At 33.5% G+C, this 21,181-nt stretch overlaps 1 protein-coding gene across 2 annotated transcripts in view; it reads right to left on the minus strand.

Moving 5' to 3' along the window:
- Positions 1-21,181, minus strand: part of DGKB (diacylglycerol kinase beta) — a 279,608-nt gene that overhangs the window by 203,143 nt on the left and 55,284 nt on the right. For both annotated transcript variants that reach the window (XM_087918197.1, XM_087918198.1), the window contains exons 14-17: positions 15,462-15,578; positions 10,086-10,159; positions 6,154-6,228; positions 172-257 (exon numbers count right to left, since the gene is read on the minus strand). In XM_087918197.1, the coding sequence (XP_087774323.1) occupies positions 172-257; positions 6,154-6,228; positions 10,086-10,159; positions 15,462-15,578 (352 nt within the window). The remainder of the gene's footprint in view (positions 1-171; positions 258-6,153; positions 6,229-10,085; positions 10,160-15,461; positions 15,579-21,181) is intronic.

Below are 21,181 nucleotides of genomic sequence, written 5' to 3' on the forward strand. Positions count from 1 at the left end.
TCCCCAAACTCTCATAACCAACTTCCTTTCTGTAACCTCCCTTCTTTTAATTACTCCAATATGAAGCAAAGAAAATTTGGCATCTTCTGATGAATTTAGAATTATTTATACAAAAAGAGCAAATTTCAGACATTACTTACTAGTTTTATGTAAAACAAAAATGCATGTTACCTATGCAGTCTAAAATCCAGCCTACGGTTCCATCACCACCACATGCCAATACTCTAAAGTCAGAAACATCTCGAAAAAAATTTAATCTGAAAAAGTAAAAAAAAACCATGAAATTATATTCCGGAAGTTTGCTTTATTAACACATTGAACAGAATACTTATACAGCAGTTACCCTTGCTTGCTCTGGAAAAAAAAACAGCTAAATTTGGCTTGCAGCAGGATAGTATATAGATCATAGTAATTATAATTTTTAAATACGATGGTCTATGTTATATGGGCAGGTTATATAAGTCTTAAGATGGTAATTAATGCAAAGGGATATAATAACATTAGTTTCATTATAGCATGCAGTTTATTATGGTGAGCAATGAAATATTAATCTCCTGGGAAACTATACTTTAAGATATAACGATAAACTGGTATGTAGATGCCAACTAGTTGTAAAGATCATCATTTTTTAACTGTAACAGTTTTTAAACAGAACCAAATTAAATCTGCACTATAGAATAGACATAATGTACTCCCACTGCAAAATAATTCTGTGTGTGTGTGTGTGTGTATGTTTTTGTAGATTTTCATGGGTACAGGTATGTAGGTCTAGGTGTGTTTGGGTCTTTTCCCGTGTAAGATTAAGAGTATCTTGGCGACGTTTCAGCGAGGTCCCACTCACCATCCTCAGGCTGGTGCACTGGCACGAAGCTGAAAACACCAGCCTGAGGATGGCGAGTGGGACCTCGCCAAAACGTCACCAAGATACTCTTAATCTTATACGGGAAAAGATCCGAACACACCTAGACCTACACACACACACACACACACACACACACACACACACACATGATATTCAGCTTTGTTCGGGTATTTTCCCACGTCATTATAGTTGTGCTTTTAAAGTTGTAGCAACGTTTCAGCATATATATATGAATGTTGCACTCCAAAAGCAATTAAATATACTGGAGCTATGATGAAGTGAATATATCTGTATGTGAATACTTTCATAAAATAAATAGAACACATTAACCTATGAAAGGAAAAATTGAAGTAGCACATTATAGGCATTTTCATTTTTGGTGAATTGTTTGGACTGTTCAAAACTGAGGTATATTTGTAATAGATGAGTAACAAATTTTTGCAGTTTAAAATCCCAGTTAATGACAAACAGATTTAGGCATATTATAGTAACTAATTTTTCAAAAAACACATGAAAACACTAGGTATGAAAGCAAAGTAGGTCATCACTTCCAGAACCATTATGCTCACAGGTCAATGAAGTATTGCTGCAGACATAAAATTGAAAACACCCTTCAATGGCAGTCAAAAGCACAACACTCTGGAAAAAAGTATCTATTCTATACAGAAGACAGAACTAGTATTGAAACACTATTGGAAGATCCACTGGCCAATGGGAAAATGTTAATAATATGGCATATAATAAATATTTAAATTAGATATTAGGAGTGATCTTTATTTATTTTTAAAAAGCTCATTTTAGTTCAGTAATAAGAAACATTAAAATAAAACAAAATAGTAAGCAGCTATGTTTTGAAGAAGCAGTTCTGCTCATCCCTGCATGGGAAATTAAATACTTGTAAGCCTTTGAGATAGTTCTCCATAACTTGTTTTCTCCTAGAAGTGCTGGATCTTGATAAGGATTTTGCTGGGGACTGAAAAAAGTTCAACTACAATAGAACTAAAAGAAAGAAACTATGGTTTACCTATGCAATTCAAATTTATCCTTCCTTTCCCCAAATATCTACCGATAATGTTTAGAGTTATAGTTACCATTATAGTCAGATTATGGACTGCTTTGGTTACTAAAGAATTTAAAGTGACAACATAATAAGTATTTTACCAGGCAATCTTGCATCATGAGAGGCAAAGGTCAGAAGTTGTAATTTCAGGCATAAGACTATATTAGATATCTCGGGCTATTGTTGCAATCAGTACAAAAACTAGATTGAATTACCTGCTACAATGTTTATTACTCTCTTTAAACTGGCCAGTTTCTGGGAATGCATTTTCCTGATAGATGTGGACATTTCAGTGAGCAACATTTCTTGGATGACCCAAGATTCATTCATCTATTCAGGAATAGCAATCTACCCAGATTGTAGAGACTGGACTTTCTAGAATGTATATAGGATCTCCTGCTGATGCAGGGGATTGGAGGAAAAGACTACAAAGTACCTTCCAATTTGATTATTCTGTTAACTGTAGCAATGGTGAGTAGGAACAGGTACTTAGAGAGTGCTTGCAACTATGGGTTCCCAAACCAAATTATAAAGAACTGTCCAGTGTGCCTGTATTTATTATATATCCTCACAAAAAGCATCCTCACTATCAGAAAAAGAAAACCAGAAAATGAATTTTGTTTTTTATCTTTCTCAGCAACCATAATAGTGACAACATATTCAAAATGTAATTTCTGAAACATCAAAATTAACATGTTTGTATATTTTCGCAAGTTAGTAAAAGCAATGCTTTGAGAAATAAACTAAGAATTGCATAAATATCCTATCACAGCTTTAAAAAACGCAATATGAATGCAAGATATGGGGAAGTTGAAGAAAAATAATTGCAGGGTTTGAAAATAGCATAATTTAGAACTATTTCCTTGCCAGGAAAAGTGACCTTTCTGCTTTTTCACAGAGACATGCCACTAAAATACTATTTACACAATTGTTGTTTATTTATAATATGAATATTGCCAGAATTTCAGATCATTCTATGTAACTAAAAAAAGTGTAGCAGTTGTGGATGAAATACTGTAGTTTGCTCCTACAAAACAGTGAACAGTGAAACTCTTTTTAAAAGTAAAACAGGTGCATATTACAAACTGCACAGTGTACAAGAATGGCAATTTTTATGTCACTTTGTTAAGTAAGACTTTTTTTCAAAATGTATTGTTTTATTTTACATTTACATTCAGCTGCAGAGCCTGCCTGGTCTCTCCAATTTACACTTCTTTTCTCTTGTGGAATTTTAACATCAAGGAAATAATATATTTTTGTCAATCAAATTATCGATGGAAAAAATAAATGCACAAAACTAATACTTAAAGTTAAGCTTCAAGAAAATATATTCAATCATTGCAAAGGCATATATTTGATTTTACAGAAGAGCCTGCCTTACTGTTTCATTAAGATTGGACAGAATTTGGTCCTTAGAGATATAAGATGTATTGAAGAATAGGAAGCAAAATACCCTTGCAATTCTCTTTTTTTTTCTCCCATCATCACTCCCATTTTATTTATTTATTTTATTTATATATTTGGTAAATATACAAAAAGGATGCCATCAAATTGTAAATTTGCATGTGACAGAAGCAGAAATTTCATGAGGAATAATTATACTAAATTAAGTAATAATAGAATTAAAATAATTTCAGCAATATTAAAGTAATTAATTTAATTTAATTTAAATTTAAATATAATCAAATATATTGTTTATCCTGCTCCTTCTCAATTTCTTGCCCTGCTCTACTTGTTTTTTGGAGTGTGACTTCTTGCCTGCTACTCAAAGACAAATGCTACCTCAAAGGAATTGTATACTATAGTCTTTGCACATTTTGAAACAAAAGATACTTGCTTTGTTGTGAATTGCATCAAGATACATCTTAAAGCTGCTTTGCTCAAATAGAAATATGACTGGTTTGCTTCAGATTTTTCTGTTTCAGTCTGTTTTAAAATTTCTAGTACTTGAGAAAAAAGCTCAAAAGAACTTTTTAAAATAACTGCTGTAGCAAGAGAGATGTTCCTTTTCTGATTGTCCTCTTACCCCTTGAAAAGAAAGCTAAGAGGCACTAAGGCATGCTGCCAACCCCACCCTATATACCTTTGCTCTGACTAGAGTAAATGAGTCTACTAAACCAAGATTTTCATAATGTGTTCCATAGAATTCTATAGTTCTGTGACATAGATTTCCACGGAGTTTAAGGGCAAAGAAAAAAAAAACTCCACATTTTGAAAACAGACAAATTTTAAATAAATAATTTTGCCTCTTGATCAAGGGTTCAGTATTTTTTTTAAATTAACAGTTCTGCAGCCTGAAAAAAAAATACTGAAAAATCCTGTACTAGCCTAGGATGGTATTAGCAGTGTGTCAACTAAAAAGATACTCTTTTGGTCTTTTTAGCTGACAGAAAAAGGGAGTGGGGGGAAAACAAGGCATTTTTGAAATGCCTAGATAATCACCTCGGTAGCCCAAAGTTGTTGGGCCATAAGAAGGTCTTTGGAGAGCATGATGACTCTTACAGATGGATGTGTCCCATTGGAGAAGTCACATCCAGGGGGTAGGGAAATGACCAGGGTCAAGGGGAAAATGTATGATATGATTTTGTATCAGTTGCACCCAGTCATGCGCCAACATGGCAATTTCTAATAAACCAAGTTACTTTTTCTGAGATGCGGTTAGAGACTTTTGATTTGAATGAGGGTGGATTTGTTGGAGCCCTGACAGCCAGACAGCCAGCCGATACTAAATCACAGTAAGCAGTAAGAATTAATTCAGCTTATTTACACTCATCTACTTTTAGGTCATGTTAGTTAAAGTAAAAATTATGAAAAATGTAGAAATAAATAAGAAATTATACATTAAAAATACAAATAAATCCATATTAGTTCAATTATAAGGCTCATTGAAGAAAGTTTTAAAAGAAAGAATAAAAATAGCAATAAATTAGGTCGTAGAAGTAAGTAAAATCCTATATTGGAAAGTTAGTCTAATTAAATCAATATACCGATTTTTACTGAAATCAAATACATTATGTTCATCCTCAGGGACTCAGAAACAGAAAGGAACAACCAGGAATGAGAATTAAAAACATTTGACTTTTCAAATGGAGTGAATTTGATAACAGTCATTTCATTTCTGAATAATGAACTACAATATAGACAGAGATATGATAAACTATCAAAATAACAATATTTTGGAGAATGTTCAGTGAGTCATAATGTCCAAAGAAGCAGTACATTAACCTTCAATTCAAATGTTCATGAATATTTGCAAATATTCATGACTTAGGAATGATAAGGAATGATAAGGACGATATGACTTAGGAATGATAAGAGAGGATAGAAAAATGGAGCAGCAATTCCAGCCACATTGGTCCTTTTAATTAGGGTTGGCCACAGACAAGCTAACATATCCCTTTTCCAGCTGGCTGCTGGAATGCTCTAGTTGAATATCTGAGTTATATTTAAGGATGTGTTCAGAGCTTTATCTGTGTGACTTGATCTGATTAACTATGCTCTCTAGTTTTGAAACACAGCTTGGCCCATGATAGCTGCCTTTAAAAGTGACTCAGGCCTCTAAGTATAGGTCTTTTAAGATTGGGTGAAATCCTAACTGACAGGTGAAAAAGAGAGATACAGTCAGTAAAAATAATGTGTGCCTGACTCTTTGACTTCTTATTTGTAAGCCTATGTTAATTGAACTAACTAGATTTATAAAGCCACTGTTACTAAAAGAAATTTGTATCCAGCTGATAGCCATGACAAAGAAATAAACTTCACAAATATATGTATATGTACACACATGGCCTGAAAAGTCAGAATTAAATTAATGCCTAAGAAAAGCACAAACAAACAAAGCTATGCAATATTGGACAGAAAATTAATTAGAAGTTTTTGCAATTTATTTACTAATGTTTCAAGACTAAACAGTTTCTTAAATGGAGAAAATGAGAATGGGAAATGATCTTAAAATTTAAAAATGAATATTCACAAACACTACCCTCTTGTGGCATTATGCTACTATCTGTACAGGGTGATTATTTTTTTTAAGCACTGTAATCCTTTTTAGAAACTTTGATAATATATATCAATTAGAAGATAATTCTTATATTTAAAAATTTGGAAGGACCCTCAACTATGTCATCAAGTTACAGCAGTGTATTTCTTCAGTTAATTTCTCTTTATACAATATTTCAAAAATATCATTGTGTTATTTAAAAAGTTCATGTTTGACAACATACAGACTTACCCTGCCATTGGTCCATTTCCTGCAAGGCTGTAAACCTGACGAGGATTCAGAAGATACTGAAATTTCCTATAAATTCTATAGTTGAGGATAGAAAAATATTTGAATTTTATTTGCAACAAATTCTGTTTTGGCAATTCTACCACATAATAATATGTTGGATTAAACAAAGTCATACTTCATTCCACACTATGCTTACCAATGCTAATATTTCAGGATATATAGATGGATGTGCACACTGACATTTATTCTGCATAATTTGTAAACATGGGCAAAATCAAGTAAATAAGATATCAAGCAAGAACTACTTAAGAAAGTCTTTTAAATTCATTTCTACATGATATACTGTACTGGAAACTTCTTTTCAAATTTTAGTCCATTTCAAATCTATTAGCCTACCAAGCTGCAGAGCATTTTATATCTTGGTCCTATCTATGGCAAAGATAGCATACTTGCAGACCCTTGAGCTTTACAACTTCACTTTTTCTCAATCAAACTTTTAGGAAATCTAAAATTTGGTTCAATCAAACATTTAGGAATTCTATCACTAAATGAACATTTCTCTATTTTTACAAATCTAAGAGAAGAGTCACAATTTAGGGACTTCATAATGACTTAAACAGAATTGAAAGACAGCTTGTAATTCATAAATATTGCTTTTAGTATAAGATTTTGTTGAATTTGGTCTTATCTAGGTAACACCTGCTGCAGTGTAGCTCCTTTGGAAGTAGCAGAATCAAAAAAAGAACTAATATCATTGACTGTTTTGCAAGAATCAAGTTTTTATGCATTTGCTAAGTTAGTAACATGGTTGTTAAGTGAATCTAGCTTATTCCATTGACTTTGCTCATCAGAAGGTTATAAAAAGTGATCAAATGATCCCAGGAGATTGCAACCATCATAAATATCAGTCAGTTGGCAAGCGCCTGAATTTTGATGACCATGGAAATGCTACACTGATTTTAGTGTGAAAAAAAGTCATAAGCAGGGGTGGGATTCTACCAGTTTGCACCTGTTTGCTAGAACCGGTTATTAACATACTAAGCAGTTCAGAGAACAGGTTGTTAGAAGAAATTACTGGCCTAATCCTGTAAGGAAGGCAGGAAGGAAACATTCCTGTCTCTGGAACTTCTCTGGAGTTTCTTTTCCCCTCCTTTGCTGGTACTTTGCTTGTGTGGAGTGACCATTCAAAGTTACAATGGCTCTGAAAAAAGTGACTTATGACCGTTTTTCACACTTATGACTGTTGCAGAATCTCCATAGTCATGAGAGGCCAGGCGAGGAGATGCATGTCTTGATGTGAGTGGTATTGAGTTGACCACACCCAGCCAATAACATGACCACCAAGCCATGTCCACCCAGTCACATGACCACCAAGCCATGCTCACAGAACCAGTTGTTAAAAATTTGAATCCCACCCCTGGTCATAAATCACTCTTTTTAGTGCCATGGTAACTTCAAACAGTCACTAAATGAACTCTTGTAATTCAAGGACTACCTGTATAATATTTGAATATTTAAAAAATGAAACTGGATCTCTTATATATTTTACATCCAGCTATACATTTGGTCATTAATTAGATTTTTCAGAAACTAAATTCATCCATTATTCCTAGTCTGAACCAGTGGTGGCATTCTACCAGTTTGGCCCAGTACTGCCGAGCCAATAGCGCCGATGAGCAGCAGAAACCGAAGTGGTTCTCTCTGCCACTCTACTGTTGGGCTCGCCCGCCCAGGCTCTCATACTCACCTTTATTCCCTGCTTTTGAAGCACAGCTGCTTTGCACGGCACAGCAGAATGCCATGCGGCAACTGCTGAAGTAACAGGTAGAGTGCAGGCTTGCAGGAGGTGAGTTGGAAGGCCTCTGTGCCTGCTCAAATGCCTCTGTGCCTGCACAAAGTGAGCATCTGATGCATGCACATGAAAAGTCTGTGCACATGTGCAAAGCACGTCCACCTAACCATACCACAGAACTGGTAGTAAAAATCTTTGAATCCCACCACTGGTCTGAATAGGATCCAAAAAAAGGAAAAGAAAGTCAGGTGAACTGGATGAACTGTAACTATCATGACTACTGGAGCAGAGAACTGACAAGAGCAATTGCTTGCAATTTTAGACCAAATCAACACATCACCCTAATACCTATCCTTTTTCCTTTTTTGTTTGAATGAGAAAATGTTTGGTTGTTATTTTAAGCTATTACTTCTTCTTCTTCTTCTTTTTTTGCTTAATAAAGCCTTCCAAGGAGAAAGTTTCTGCAAGATAACTAGAAAGTTACAAGTTAGTCTGCATACATAATGTATTTTTATATCTTCTAGACAATGGGATCAAGGAACGAGACAACTTAAAGCTAGAATTCAGCAAGAGATTTTAAATAAAAAACACAGAATCATGGCAGACTAAATAAAGTAGAATAAAATAGTTAGGGGAGGTTGAAGTAGCAGTAGACAACTAAGCACTTCCATATGGGCCTTAGTTTAATTTTAAAAGACCTTTTCAAAATCATGTTTCTGGTGAGAAGTATCTGTTCTTTCTCTAACAATCTTCAGGACAAGAGAAAAGAAACAAAGAAAAAAAAGGAAAGGAGAAAATGAAACTGCACACACACACACACACACATACACACACACACACCATGAATATGCAATACAGCTCTCAAGAAATAATTCTTGTGATATTGTGACCCTGGACAAGGGGGAAAAAAAATCAAAGGAATACAAAAATCTGTTATTAGGAAAAAGAAAGAATAGTAGTAAGAATATAAACTAAATTGCTAGTTTATCTATCTTTTAGATAAATTATATATCGTTCCTTTAAAAGAAGACTGCAGAATCAACCAATGAAGTCATAGAAATTATCAGAAGTTTTAAAAAAGGAAAGGTGGCTGAAATAGTGTTATAACCAGGGGTGGGATTCTACCAGTTCGCACCTATTCTCTAGAACCAGTTGTTAACATTCTAAGCAGTTCGGAGAAACGGCTGTTAAAAGAAATTACTGGCCTAATCCTGTAAAGAAGGCAGGAAGGAAACATTCTGGTGTTGCTTACAGAAACTGCCTCTCTGTTAACCCTTATTACATTCTTGGCAAGACTAGACTTCCTGTCTCTGGAACGTCTCTGGAGGTTTTTTCCCCTCCTTTGCTGGTACTTTGCTTGTGTGGAGGGACCATTCAAAGTTACAATAGCACTGAAAAAAGTGACTTGTGACCCTTTTTCATACATATGACTATTGCAGCATCCCCACAGTCACGAGAGGCCAGGTGAGGAGATGCGTGCCTTGATGCGAGTGATATTGAGTTGGCCACACCCAGCCAATAATATGACCACCAAGCCATGTCCACCCAATCACATACCCACCAAGCCACACCCACCAACTAAGCCACACTCACAGAACCCGTTGTTAAAAAATTTGAATCCCACCCCTGGAACAGAAGGTCCAGAGAAGTCACAAATCCAACAGCATTATCAATTGAACTCCAAAGATATTGCAACATAAACCCCAATAACCCCAGCTAGTTATAATTAATAAAGCCCACTTGTAATGGAATTTTATGCCTGTACTTATAATATTTACTTTACAGGCTTATTTATTGTGGTCTATAAAATAAAACTGCTTCAACAAGCCAAGAGCTTACCAAAAATGGGGCAATTTTTCAATTTGAAACATATTCCAAATAAGAAAAGGGTTTAACTGTAGGTTAATAAATAAATGTAGAAATAGAAACATAACCTAATCTAATTAACAAATTGGTCATAGTTCAACATCATTTTATTATTAACATTGTTCTGTGTAATTAGTGTTAAGTAGCTTTGGAAAACAAAATGTAAAATACATGCATTCATTTTTTTTCTCTTCAAAAAGTAATTAAATGAATTGGTTTTCTTTCTAAATCAAACTGATGTAAGCCCTTAGCAAGATCATCAAGAAACACATACCTTTCTCCTTGTTTTCCTCCACTTTTAGGATTAACAAAAACTAGAAGTGGTTGAGTACCTGAAGCTGGTGTGATCTAAATTTAAAGAATTCAAAGGAATACAATTCAATTTTCTTCAATATATTATATCATATTACTAATGTAAATATACACAGTAAGCTCTCTACATATACGAACTAGACTTCTAGGCAAGTGTGTGTGTGTGTGTGTGTGTGTGTGTGTGTGTGTGTGTGTGTGTGTTTATATACCACATAAATTCTAGTCTGTCCTTCTCTCCATATATTTTCAGTTAGTACATTCATGTATGAAAAATCATAAATATCAAGAATATTAATGAAATATATTTTAATAACCTTAATTTTAAATGTGCCTAAAGTTATTGCCCTTCAGACATTCTTGAAATAAAGCTTCTAGCAATTTGACTCTTCAGAAATGTAGGCATCTACCTTTTGCATCAAATACCACACAATACACTATTTTGAACATGTCCAGTAAGATAAATTTGTCAGAAATTGAACAGAAGTATGTTACATAAAAAAACACAAAAATATCTTCTATAAATTTTATTATTGATGTTCTTAGAACCAAATCAGACAATCCAAGAGCTTATCAAAGAGCATAATTTTTTGGTGCAAAATACATTTTCTTTGCTTTTTCTAATGGATTTACACACAGTTTTGTCTATTTTAAATACAAATAAAAGTGGACTTTTTGTGAATAAGTGGGATGGAAATCCCACAGGTCGGGAATTCAGACAGGATTCAGTGAGCACAATTTGGACAATCACTGCATTAGTGAGAGGAAGATCTATGAGGCATATAAGTTTCTGTGTAGATAAAAATCACAGCCTTTTTCAACAACTGTCACATCTTTAATGCTTATTTAGAAATGTAATCAATGTTATTTATTTAGTTTAATTCCAGGATTGTTTATTCCTTTGAATGAAGCATAAACCAGTGGTTCTCATTGTGACAAAGATTGACTGTCTCTTAAAACTCTCTATGGGTTCAGGTTAATTAATGATACTCATCTTAAGCTTATACATGATATATTACTTCCTCTAATTAGAAATAATAAACCTGATCATTATGCTGGTTAAGCTGGAAAGAAATAAGATGAATGTGCTTAACTATGATTAATAACAGTTGCACATAAGAAGTGATCCTCTCTGCCACTGAGTTGCCTGCATAGCCCTTTATTACTATGCTTTTTAAAAATATTTAGTACTAAAAACCTTCATGGATAAATCATTCCTTCCATAGTGAATATTGTTAGAAGAAATATATTACCAAAATAAATGAACAGAAAATTATGTTTTTTATATGTGATGAAGAGTAAGCAGAAGAGAAAAATCTCAATTTAATACAAGTTTTCTAAGCAGGTATTCCAAAACTCAAATCAAGATTCATATAATATAATATTACCCTTTATTAAAATGGTTGCATAAAAACATAAACACATTATGTGCCTGTATAAAATCTTCATGTGTTGTTGTTGTTTTGTTTTCTTTATTCTTTTTCCTTTCACCTTTATCTTTTCTACTTAATCAAAGTTGAAATACAAGTTATCCTAGTTATGATATTTTTTCCTTTCTCAAAGATTTTGTTCTGGTTGTTAACTGTTTATTTATATTGAAGATCAATCATATGCTTCAGATAATAACTTAGATATAGGCAGTTCTTGACTTACTTACAATTTTGTGACAGAACTTCTGTCACAAAACAATGTGCTTACTTAGTGAGTTGTGCTGGGTTTTAAAACCTTTTCTGTGATCATTAAGCTAATCATTAAGTTATTAAGAAAATCTGGCTTCCCCTATTGATTCTGCTTGTCAGAAGCCAGTTGGGAAGGTCACAAATAGCAATCATGCAATCCTAGGATATGCAACTGTCATAAACATTTGCCGCTTTTCAGATGCCCATATAGCCATCAAGTGATAGGAAGGAACCTGCAATGGTCATAAAAGTGAGTACTGGTCACACGGTACTTTTTTTTAGCACCACTGAAACTTCAGTCACTAAACAGTCATAAACTGAGGGTTTCAGCTACACAATTTAATTCCTACATCAGCTTTATTTAAGATGGAGCTATTTTATGAATATCTTTGTATCAAATAATAATTCAGCCAGTAATCTAAACTTATTCATAGGATGGCAGAACAAATTTGGCAGAACAAGTGTGTTTTAAAAATAGAAACTGCACGTACACAAAACTGGGGTTTCATTCAGCAGTAACTGATGAGGAAAGGGAAGACATCTTTATAATACATAATTCAAAATATAACAGCCTAAGATATTTAGAAGAAAAACAACAAAATGTCATGCTAAAATCTTTACTGTATATAGTATACTATAGATTTATACGCAAATACTGTACTTGGAATAATGTACTGTGTAATTAAATTAAAATAATAAGGTATCTAGAAGTGGTTCCTCTATAATGAATGGCTACGCCAATGATATCTTTTAGCTTAGAAAGAAAGTGAACAAAAAGAGAAATAATAATACATGGTAAATATTGGCAGAAATTTTATCCATCTTCCACAGAATCATCAATTAAGAATGAATATTGGGAGATTTAGAACTGATAAAGGTATTTCACATAGTACATATTGGAACTATGGAATTCACTCACAGTAGCTTTGTGCTAGCCATCACGTTATATGCTTTTGAAGAAATTTAAGGAGGATCAGATTATTAAAAGCTATTAATCATTGATCAGTATGTCTCAAATATAATATTTAATATTTATTTATTTATCATATTTGTATGGCTGCCTATTTTACAAAAATTTGACATGAAGTGATAGACAATTATTTTAAAATGAAAATCAATAGGTATATAAAAACAGTCATATTTAAAAACTACAAAAACTATAAAAACTGTAATTAAAACACAGGAGCAATACAGGATGATGTGAAATTGTAACAAAATAGCCCTGAGAGATCTTCCTTCTCTCCTGGGATATTCCAGGATTCCATAGTGAAAGCTTGGGTGTCTTGAAATTGAAAGAGATGGCACTAACCTCATTTCCAGGAGAAGAGTATTTCATAAGTTGAGCATCATAGCAGTGAAAGCATATCTATGGAGGCCTGCCAAGAGTAATTCACCAGTTTATGGGACCCACAATATGCTACTCTGGTCGGACAATCATATGGAATCAAGGAGAGACAATCCCTCAGATAGTTCCATCCCATAGCATAAAAGATTTGAAAGTCAAGACTTTCAAATTGGACTTGGACTTGGAAGCACTCAGGTATTTTGATACAGATGCTGATGTCCAAAATAGTTTTAAGTTTAGTCATTTGCACTATTAATGGATTTCTTTTTTCAAATGGGCACATGTCATCATTCTATTTTTTCTTCCATTCAATTTTGCAAGACCTTGCCTTGATCAAGTTGACATGGCCAACTTTTCAATCCTGTGGGACTTATAAAAGAATATCCCTCTACATCAGTTTTTACACCCATAAGAAATCCCTGTATAACAAGCAATTATTTTACTCTCTTTACAGGGAATCTCATATTCTATTCTATCCCATTACAAAGTTTAAACGTTGTTTCTTTGACTGAATAGGATTCTGACATACAATCCCAGATTGCTCTAAATGCCTCTCTTTTATTCGTCCATTTAGATAGAAGAATACTAATTGTCAGCTTTAAAATTCAGCTGCCACATTTTTTAAGAGAGTTGGAGGAGTTGAAAAGTTCAAGATTATTCTGTATGTTGTATTAAGAAATTTCAGTGGCAGTTAATTGGTTCTCCTGATTTATGAAGTGTAGAAGTGGGAGGAGAAAAGGGAGGAGAGAAGGTGGATTCTGTGTAACAAGCGAAAATAACTTCACTTGGGAAAGTGCCTTTGACATGCTAGATCTGTTTCTAAATAAATCAATTGGAGAGAAATGTCTCAGAGTGATTGATATCATGGATACTTTCTGGATGCCTTACACTAATATTGGCAATCAACATTATTTGTATTACAGGTAGCCCTCAATTATAACAGTTCATTTAGTGACCATGCAGGGTTATAACTGTTTTTCACACTTAACAACTGTTGCAACATCCCCATATCAAGTGATCAAAATTCAGATGCTTGACAACTGATTGATATTTGTTATGGTTGCAATGTCTTGGGGGTCATGTGATCCCCTTTTGCAACCTTCTGGAAAACAAAGTCAATGGGGAAACCAGATTCATTTAACAACCAAGTTACTAATTTAACAACTGCAATGATTTACTTAATTATTGTGGCAAGAAAAGTTGTGAAATGGGGAAAAACTCACTTAACAAATGTCTTACTTAGCAACATAAATTTTGAGCTCAATTTTGTTCATAAATCAAGGACTGCCTGTATTTTATTATTGCTGCTTTGTTAGTTTTGAGTTGTATACTGTATATACTTATTTATATCTAAAGATTTTAGGTGTATGTGTTTCTCTGTACATCTGGTATACATATTCATTGTATATTAGGTATGTTTCCTTATTTTAAGGCCATAATAAAGATTAACCAAGAACTGAGAACTTGACCTTGCTGTCCATGCCTGCAAGCTTCCTGAATCCACCCATTTATTCCATATGACACAGAATAATAGACTTTGACCTAAGCTAAATTTATTTGGTATAACTCAGCAGGACATAATTTATATTCTAATGTGACTCATATCTTACTTGAGGCCCTATTTTACCAAATATTCAACATCCAAGACAACAGCTGGAACAAATTAATTGATCAGAATGTACATGCCAATACAGCTGTGAATGACATCCATTAAATAATTTACCTTATTAGAAGTAATTAATTAATTAATAAGTTTGAAAGCAAGATGTTTTACCAATTTTGAAAAGCCAGCATGAAAGTCCTGTGCAGATGGCATTCCTAGAAAAAGAACTGTAGAATCTGCCAGATCTATTTCACTGTGTACCATTTATAAACTATTATAAAAATGTTCTCTTTGTTAGCAGTCTATATTGCTTTCCTTCTAACAAAAGATCCATGGAGACACCTGGAGATTATTTTGTTCCTTTAAGTACACTAGAATAATGTGATTTATAAATTATATTATAATTAGACATATGGCAAAAATATTATAGGTACAAAAGCCAGCTATTACCTTAGTAATTATATTATTAAACATACCATCAATGTTTTCAATAAAAGAGTCATATATGCAGAATCATACAGTTATCCTTTTATGTATAAACTCGGGAAAGTGTTTTAGTAACTTAATGTTTACGATTCAATGTGATATGCTCAGTGTACCATGCTTTTATCTGTAATCCAACCTGTGACCAAGCTTAACTTTGAATCTGTAACTACAGAAAACATTTTAATAGTAACTATACAAATAGTTAAAAATGACAGTGGCAAATCATACCTGAAGGCCTTGACCATCAATAGTGAGTGAATTTGCTCTCTGTATCTTGCTTCGGTCACCTACTTTGTTTGTTTGTTGACAGGTACTTCTTTCTTTTTTCATTGTTGCTTGGCGTTCCTAAAAAGGAGGTCAGAAATAATAGATTAATATATTAAATATGTTACTGTGATAGAAATAGAAAAATTTCATTCAACAATAATGCATTCAACCACTGTTCAAGTGATAATGAGTTCAGTGATTGCAATCAAATTAAATGAAGTCCAAATTCACATACATCTATTTATATATCTAGACATAATAGCAGTTAGATAATAGATAGATGATTTTTTTCCACAATAAGAACTAAGGCAATGGTGTGAAATTGGTGATACCATATGAGGCCATGATCATGCTTCTTAAATAAGATTAATTAGAGAAAGTCTACTCCCTTGTATACTGAAGATCACAATTGTTTTACAATCTGAAGACCTCAAAAGGATTTATTGCAATATAATCTCATTTCAATATCACATAGCACAATTGTGTGTGTGTGTAAAATTTGAAATAATTGAGAAAAACTAAAAGCATGTAAAAATACTAACAGGTTTTTATTTTTAGCCTCTCTAGAAAAATTAGCAGTTGCTTTAAAAAAAATGATATTCTATTTGCAAACTGAGGTAATTGGGATTTGTTTGCCATCTTGGCAACTATTGAACAAATAATAATATCAATGGTAATAACTGGCATTGGCTGTATTTTATCATGTTTTGAGTAAAATGTATCAAACTGGAAAAAAAATTGGATTAAAGTCCCTCTTATTCTCAACACAACTGCACAATATGTATGAATCAATAGAAAAAAAATGTGTGCTTCATTTTAATGTTTTATTGAAATATCTATAATTTGTAATGATTATAAAGTCCAAAGTAGTTCAAAATAAGTCTATGAAACCCAAAAGCATTACATGAAAATAACATAAATGTTAGTATTTTTGTGGTTAGAAAGTGTCAACCTAAATCTCTTTTTTAAAAAAAGAGATTAAATATAATAAGATCATAGAATGGTGTACTGCAGGTAAATCTACCGCTGAATTACTACCAAATCATGATCTGAAAGCCAAGTGATTATTAACAATACTACCACTAAACTTAATTATTATTTGAAATTAAATCAATCCCCAAAAACTCAGTACAATAGTCTTGTTCTGCAGAACCAAGAGTGTAGCATTAGAACCAGACTCATAGTGACACATAAAAAATACACTGAGTTTCCTCCTTTAGCATTACCAGAATAAGAACCAACATTTGAAAATGATCTATTCATTTATTCATAAATTCAAGACTTTATATATTATTAGTTTTAGCTTAAATCAATCCACTGCAGGATGGAGCTTCTATTGAAAGTAATGATCTGTCATCAATCATGCCTGATCAGTAGTTTAGTAGATAGATAGGGTTGAGATGGAGACAGCTTCTGTTCCTGAGAAGGGTTCTGGATTTCCTTGTTCCTAGTCCAACACCTTGGCCAATACACTTCAATTGATCTTAATACTTCATATTGAAGGCTTATATTTGAAGTTCCATTTGGCTGGCTGAAATTTATCAGGCAGCAACTGAGCACAAGAATAATTAACACCAAATCAAAGCAATTCATGTCATAGCTATTCAAGATTTATAATATATTTTCATTACTTATTGCAGTAATGGACTCCAGAATAGTCAGATTTCCTGCTTATATCCTGGTGAAGGTCCTTTTCTCTATTACAGGTGTGTCAAACTGGATTTCTTCAAGGGCCAGATCAGCATTGTAGTTCTCCTCCACGGACTGCCGGGAGGGAGGGAGATGAACACCTCCTGCAGCACTTTGCTGGCCAAAATGGGGCATAGGTATAGCCACAGCCATCCGCCTGATCCCTATTTTGACCAGCAGAGTGAAAATGAGACATGGATGGACCTCTTGTAGCCCCTTTGCCACCATGGGCCATTCCTTTGCTATTTCCAAGTTGGCTCCACTGGCTTGATTTAAGCACCACACGGGCCGGAGCTTTGAGTTTGACACCCCTGCTCTATTACATCTGAACCTTCACAAGCAGGAAGACCTAGACCTCTGATGGTGAACCTATGGCATGTGTGCTGGAAGTGGCATGCAGAACCATCTCGCCAGCCATCTCCTGTTGCTATTCTGGGTTCCAGCATTCATGTGTGCACCAGCAAGCTAGTCTTTATGCATGGGGGACTGCTGGAAACTGGAAGAGCAGGTCCTTGGCATGCATGCACATGCTGGGCAGCTGGTCTTTGCTCACGTGTACATATTAGAAACCAGATGCACACCAGGAAGCTGAGATTCCAGTTTCTGGCGCGCACATGTGCAGTCCTGTTTTAGCGCTCAGTGCCGAAAAAGTTCTCCACCACTGACCTAAACTATAATGGAGCTGTTCCCATTGAAAATAAGATGCTCTGTTCAAACAGAAGTGGTAATTGTGAACCATTTACAGCTTTTAAATTGGTACAAGAAGACATAAAGAAAACAAACTGCTTTTGTCAGGTAAGTAATAGCAATATTTCTTCTGTTGCTATAGTGTGTGGTGTTGAAGCAGTATATCTCCCAGCTGATATATTGGTCTTACATATCAACCTTTTTGTGCTGTTCTAAATCTGAATGCAGGAATGATGGTCTCAAACTGATCCAAAGGATAATAGATTACAGAATCTCATGCTTTGTCAAGAGAAAACCCAAAGTCAATAAAAATGCATGGAACAGTTCTGTTAGAATTTATTCATGTGAAATAGCTATAGCTTAGGTCTAAATATATTATAACAGAAATATGATATCTGTAAACATAGCCACAAGTCTTGCAATTTTTTTGATAAGTTTTTTTCAGAAACCTGCCATTTCCTTCTTCCTAGGTCCAGACAATTTGGTGTAGTGGTTAAGGCATCAGGTTAGAAACTGGAACACGACTAAAAGAGTTTTAGTCATGCCTTGGGCACAAAGCCAGTAGGATGATCTTGGACCAGTTACTTTCTCTCAGCCCTAGAAGCAAGCCTATGGTAGCTGCTTCTGAAAAAAAAGCTTGCCAAGAAAACTGTGAGGACTTTATCCATATAGTATCCAAGAATCAGACAAAATTGAATGGGAAAAAATATACATCAAGTTTTTGATTCTTTGTTTCAGTGATTAGTCTTTTTTTTCTCTAAATTTAAAGGATAAGAATTATCAAAAAGCAAAATATAGTACTCTATAGTTTATTGTTTTTTTCTTCAGTTAATTACTTTAAAATGTAGCAGAGCAGCTTTCAGGATACACAAGGTTCAATATTTTCACACTGGTCCTATTGTCACATGAAGATCACAGATCCTATTCCTATCACATCCAAAGCAGTTTTGTAGAAAAGATCCTGTTTACATTCAATCCAAAGTTCTCCTATAATGTGAAGTTATTAAAAAATCCATATAAAGGGAGGTGATGCCTATGCTTGTCAGGTAGACATCTCTCCACACAAAAGGCCCTCAAATAATCAATGAGTTCTTCCTCTCACAAGATTGTTCACTGTTAGGTCAGGGAGAACATCAGAGATAGGAAAATGGTACAAGTAACATGTCTTCAGACCAACTCTTTGTCAGGCCTGCTATGTTTCTTCCTTTGCTTTTATTTATGCCAAATAATGCAGAAAGACATTCACTGAAACTATCTGCTCATTGATTTCAAAAAGATGTGTATTTCAAGATCTTATTTCATAAAATTCTACATATTAAAATATATTTTTTTTCCTATTATTAAAGTGAAAATCCATTTGGAACCTGATTATTAATATCAGAAATTCTAAAAGTGTGACTGAATTGGTTATTTTTACTATAGAAGTACCTCAAAGAATATTGGAAAAAGTTATGCAGGTAATTCATAGATAGTTATATTTAGTTATACAAAAAAATGAAAGAATTGATGACACTGCAGCTGTTACTATCCAGGTTTTCTTTCTTCAGTTTGACATCTTCATAAGATTAGGATATAAAATATTCAGAATTCTCAACATGGTCAAGAATTATGGCAATATCTGAATTGGTTTGATGATACTTAGGAATTCTATTCTGTTATTTCAAAAAGAAAATAGAAATCTGCATAAAGAAATTGTTCTATCTCCAAATAAATTGTTCAAAAGCTCTTTATTCCAAAGGTCTGATTATACAAATGCAAGCAAAGACCTATAGCATAATAAACATATTATGTATCTGTGATATTAACCCTTTGAAATTACCAGGAGACAGATGAACAATAATAAAGAGCATTGTTAATGAATTTTTGCAAAAGAGACCTCCGTGCTCATATAAGCTGAGCACAAATGAAATCTTTCTATAGGAATACATGGTGTTTAAATATTGTTTCAATCCTCCGGCCTTGATCACTGCCCCTCAATTCTATTGGATGCTTTTCTGGGTGGATCCAGTTCCCTTCCCAGAAACTCCATCCCATCTGTTTATTCATTTCCAGTAATCTCCAACCTCTTATTAATTTAATATGACAACTAAACAACTTGACCTGCAAATTATCTTTCTATGATCTGCCAGTCATCTAGGCATGCCAACTATCTGTCTTGGCCGGAGTGTACAAAACATTTATAGTCTTGTTATTGTAATACAGAGAACTTCTTACACAATGTCTTACTTAACATCTCATTAGAGCTTCTTACATTAAATAAGGGCTAAATATGGTGTTACCATTGCTCTGTCTTTTACAGGAATAATTCTTACTTCTCACAATATCACCAAAAGAAAAATTTATAACAAAAAAACTCTCTTTATTACATAAATAATTGAATTATATTAATTCAATCTTAATATAGTCCATGTACTACCTCTTTAAGATTATTGCTACTTTAAATTATTTCAACATTTTTAAATTAGCTTCAATTATTTGCCAATAACTTATTTATTTCTATACCTACGCAGAATTTGATTCACTTTGAGTTTTAACTGAAAAGACATTTTAAAAAGATTAGAACAAATGCATCCAAAGAAAAAGTTTGCAGGATGCAATTGCAATGCTTTCAAAAATCTTCAAATCAGAAGTTCACAATACATCTGGCATTTTTTGCAAAAACTAAACAAAATCTCAGGATAATAGTACAATATACTTATATTAAATGGATGTGAAGTTGACATTTATTGAAAATAAATGACACTTGCAAAAATGCAGACATTTATTTTCTGAGTGGCATATATGTTCTAGTTATGACTATTTTATTAGGTTGTACAAAATGATTGATGCATCTGTAATCATTTTGTCTCATGGATTCATCTACTGCTGGGTGAAAGTTAATCAATATAACATAGAAAAGCTAATGCATATTTTGATGGCTAGAAACTTAAGTTGTTGTGTTCTTCCATCTACTTTTAGAAGTATTGTTTATTCCCAAGGGAATACTGAATTCTTGAGTTCTATCCTTGCTGATTTAATCTTGGAGGACCAACCCTTTCTAATTATTCTATAGATTGTCATACATTTTAAAATAAGTCTCTTATGGACTTTGTTTGCCTTCAAAAGCCTTCCATAACTATCAAACTTATTATCTATTTTTCATTACTGGAGCATAACATGAACACTTTTATATCCTGAAAACATTTCATTATCTTTCACTTCAACCTCTAATACTGTTGAGATTCAAAAATAGCTAGCTTTTTTTTCCTGGTATAGAAGTGTATTCAACTGTTAGGCAGAATGAAACAAATCTTTTCAAAGTGAAA

This window comes from Pseudonaja textilis, chromosome Z (assembly GCF_049901715.1).
Source record: "Pseudonaja textilis isolate UNSWEBS1 chromosome Z, rPseTex1.2, whole genome shotgun sequence".
Classification (NCBI taxonomy): domain Eukaryota; kingdom Metazoa; phylum Chordata; class Lepidosauria; order Squamata; family Elapidae; genus Pseudonaja; species Pseudonaja textilis.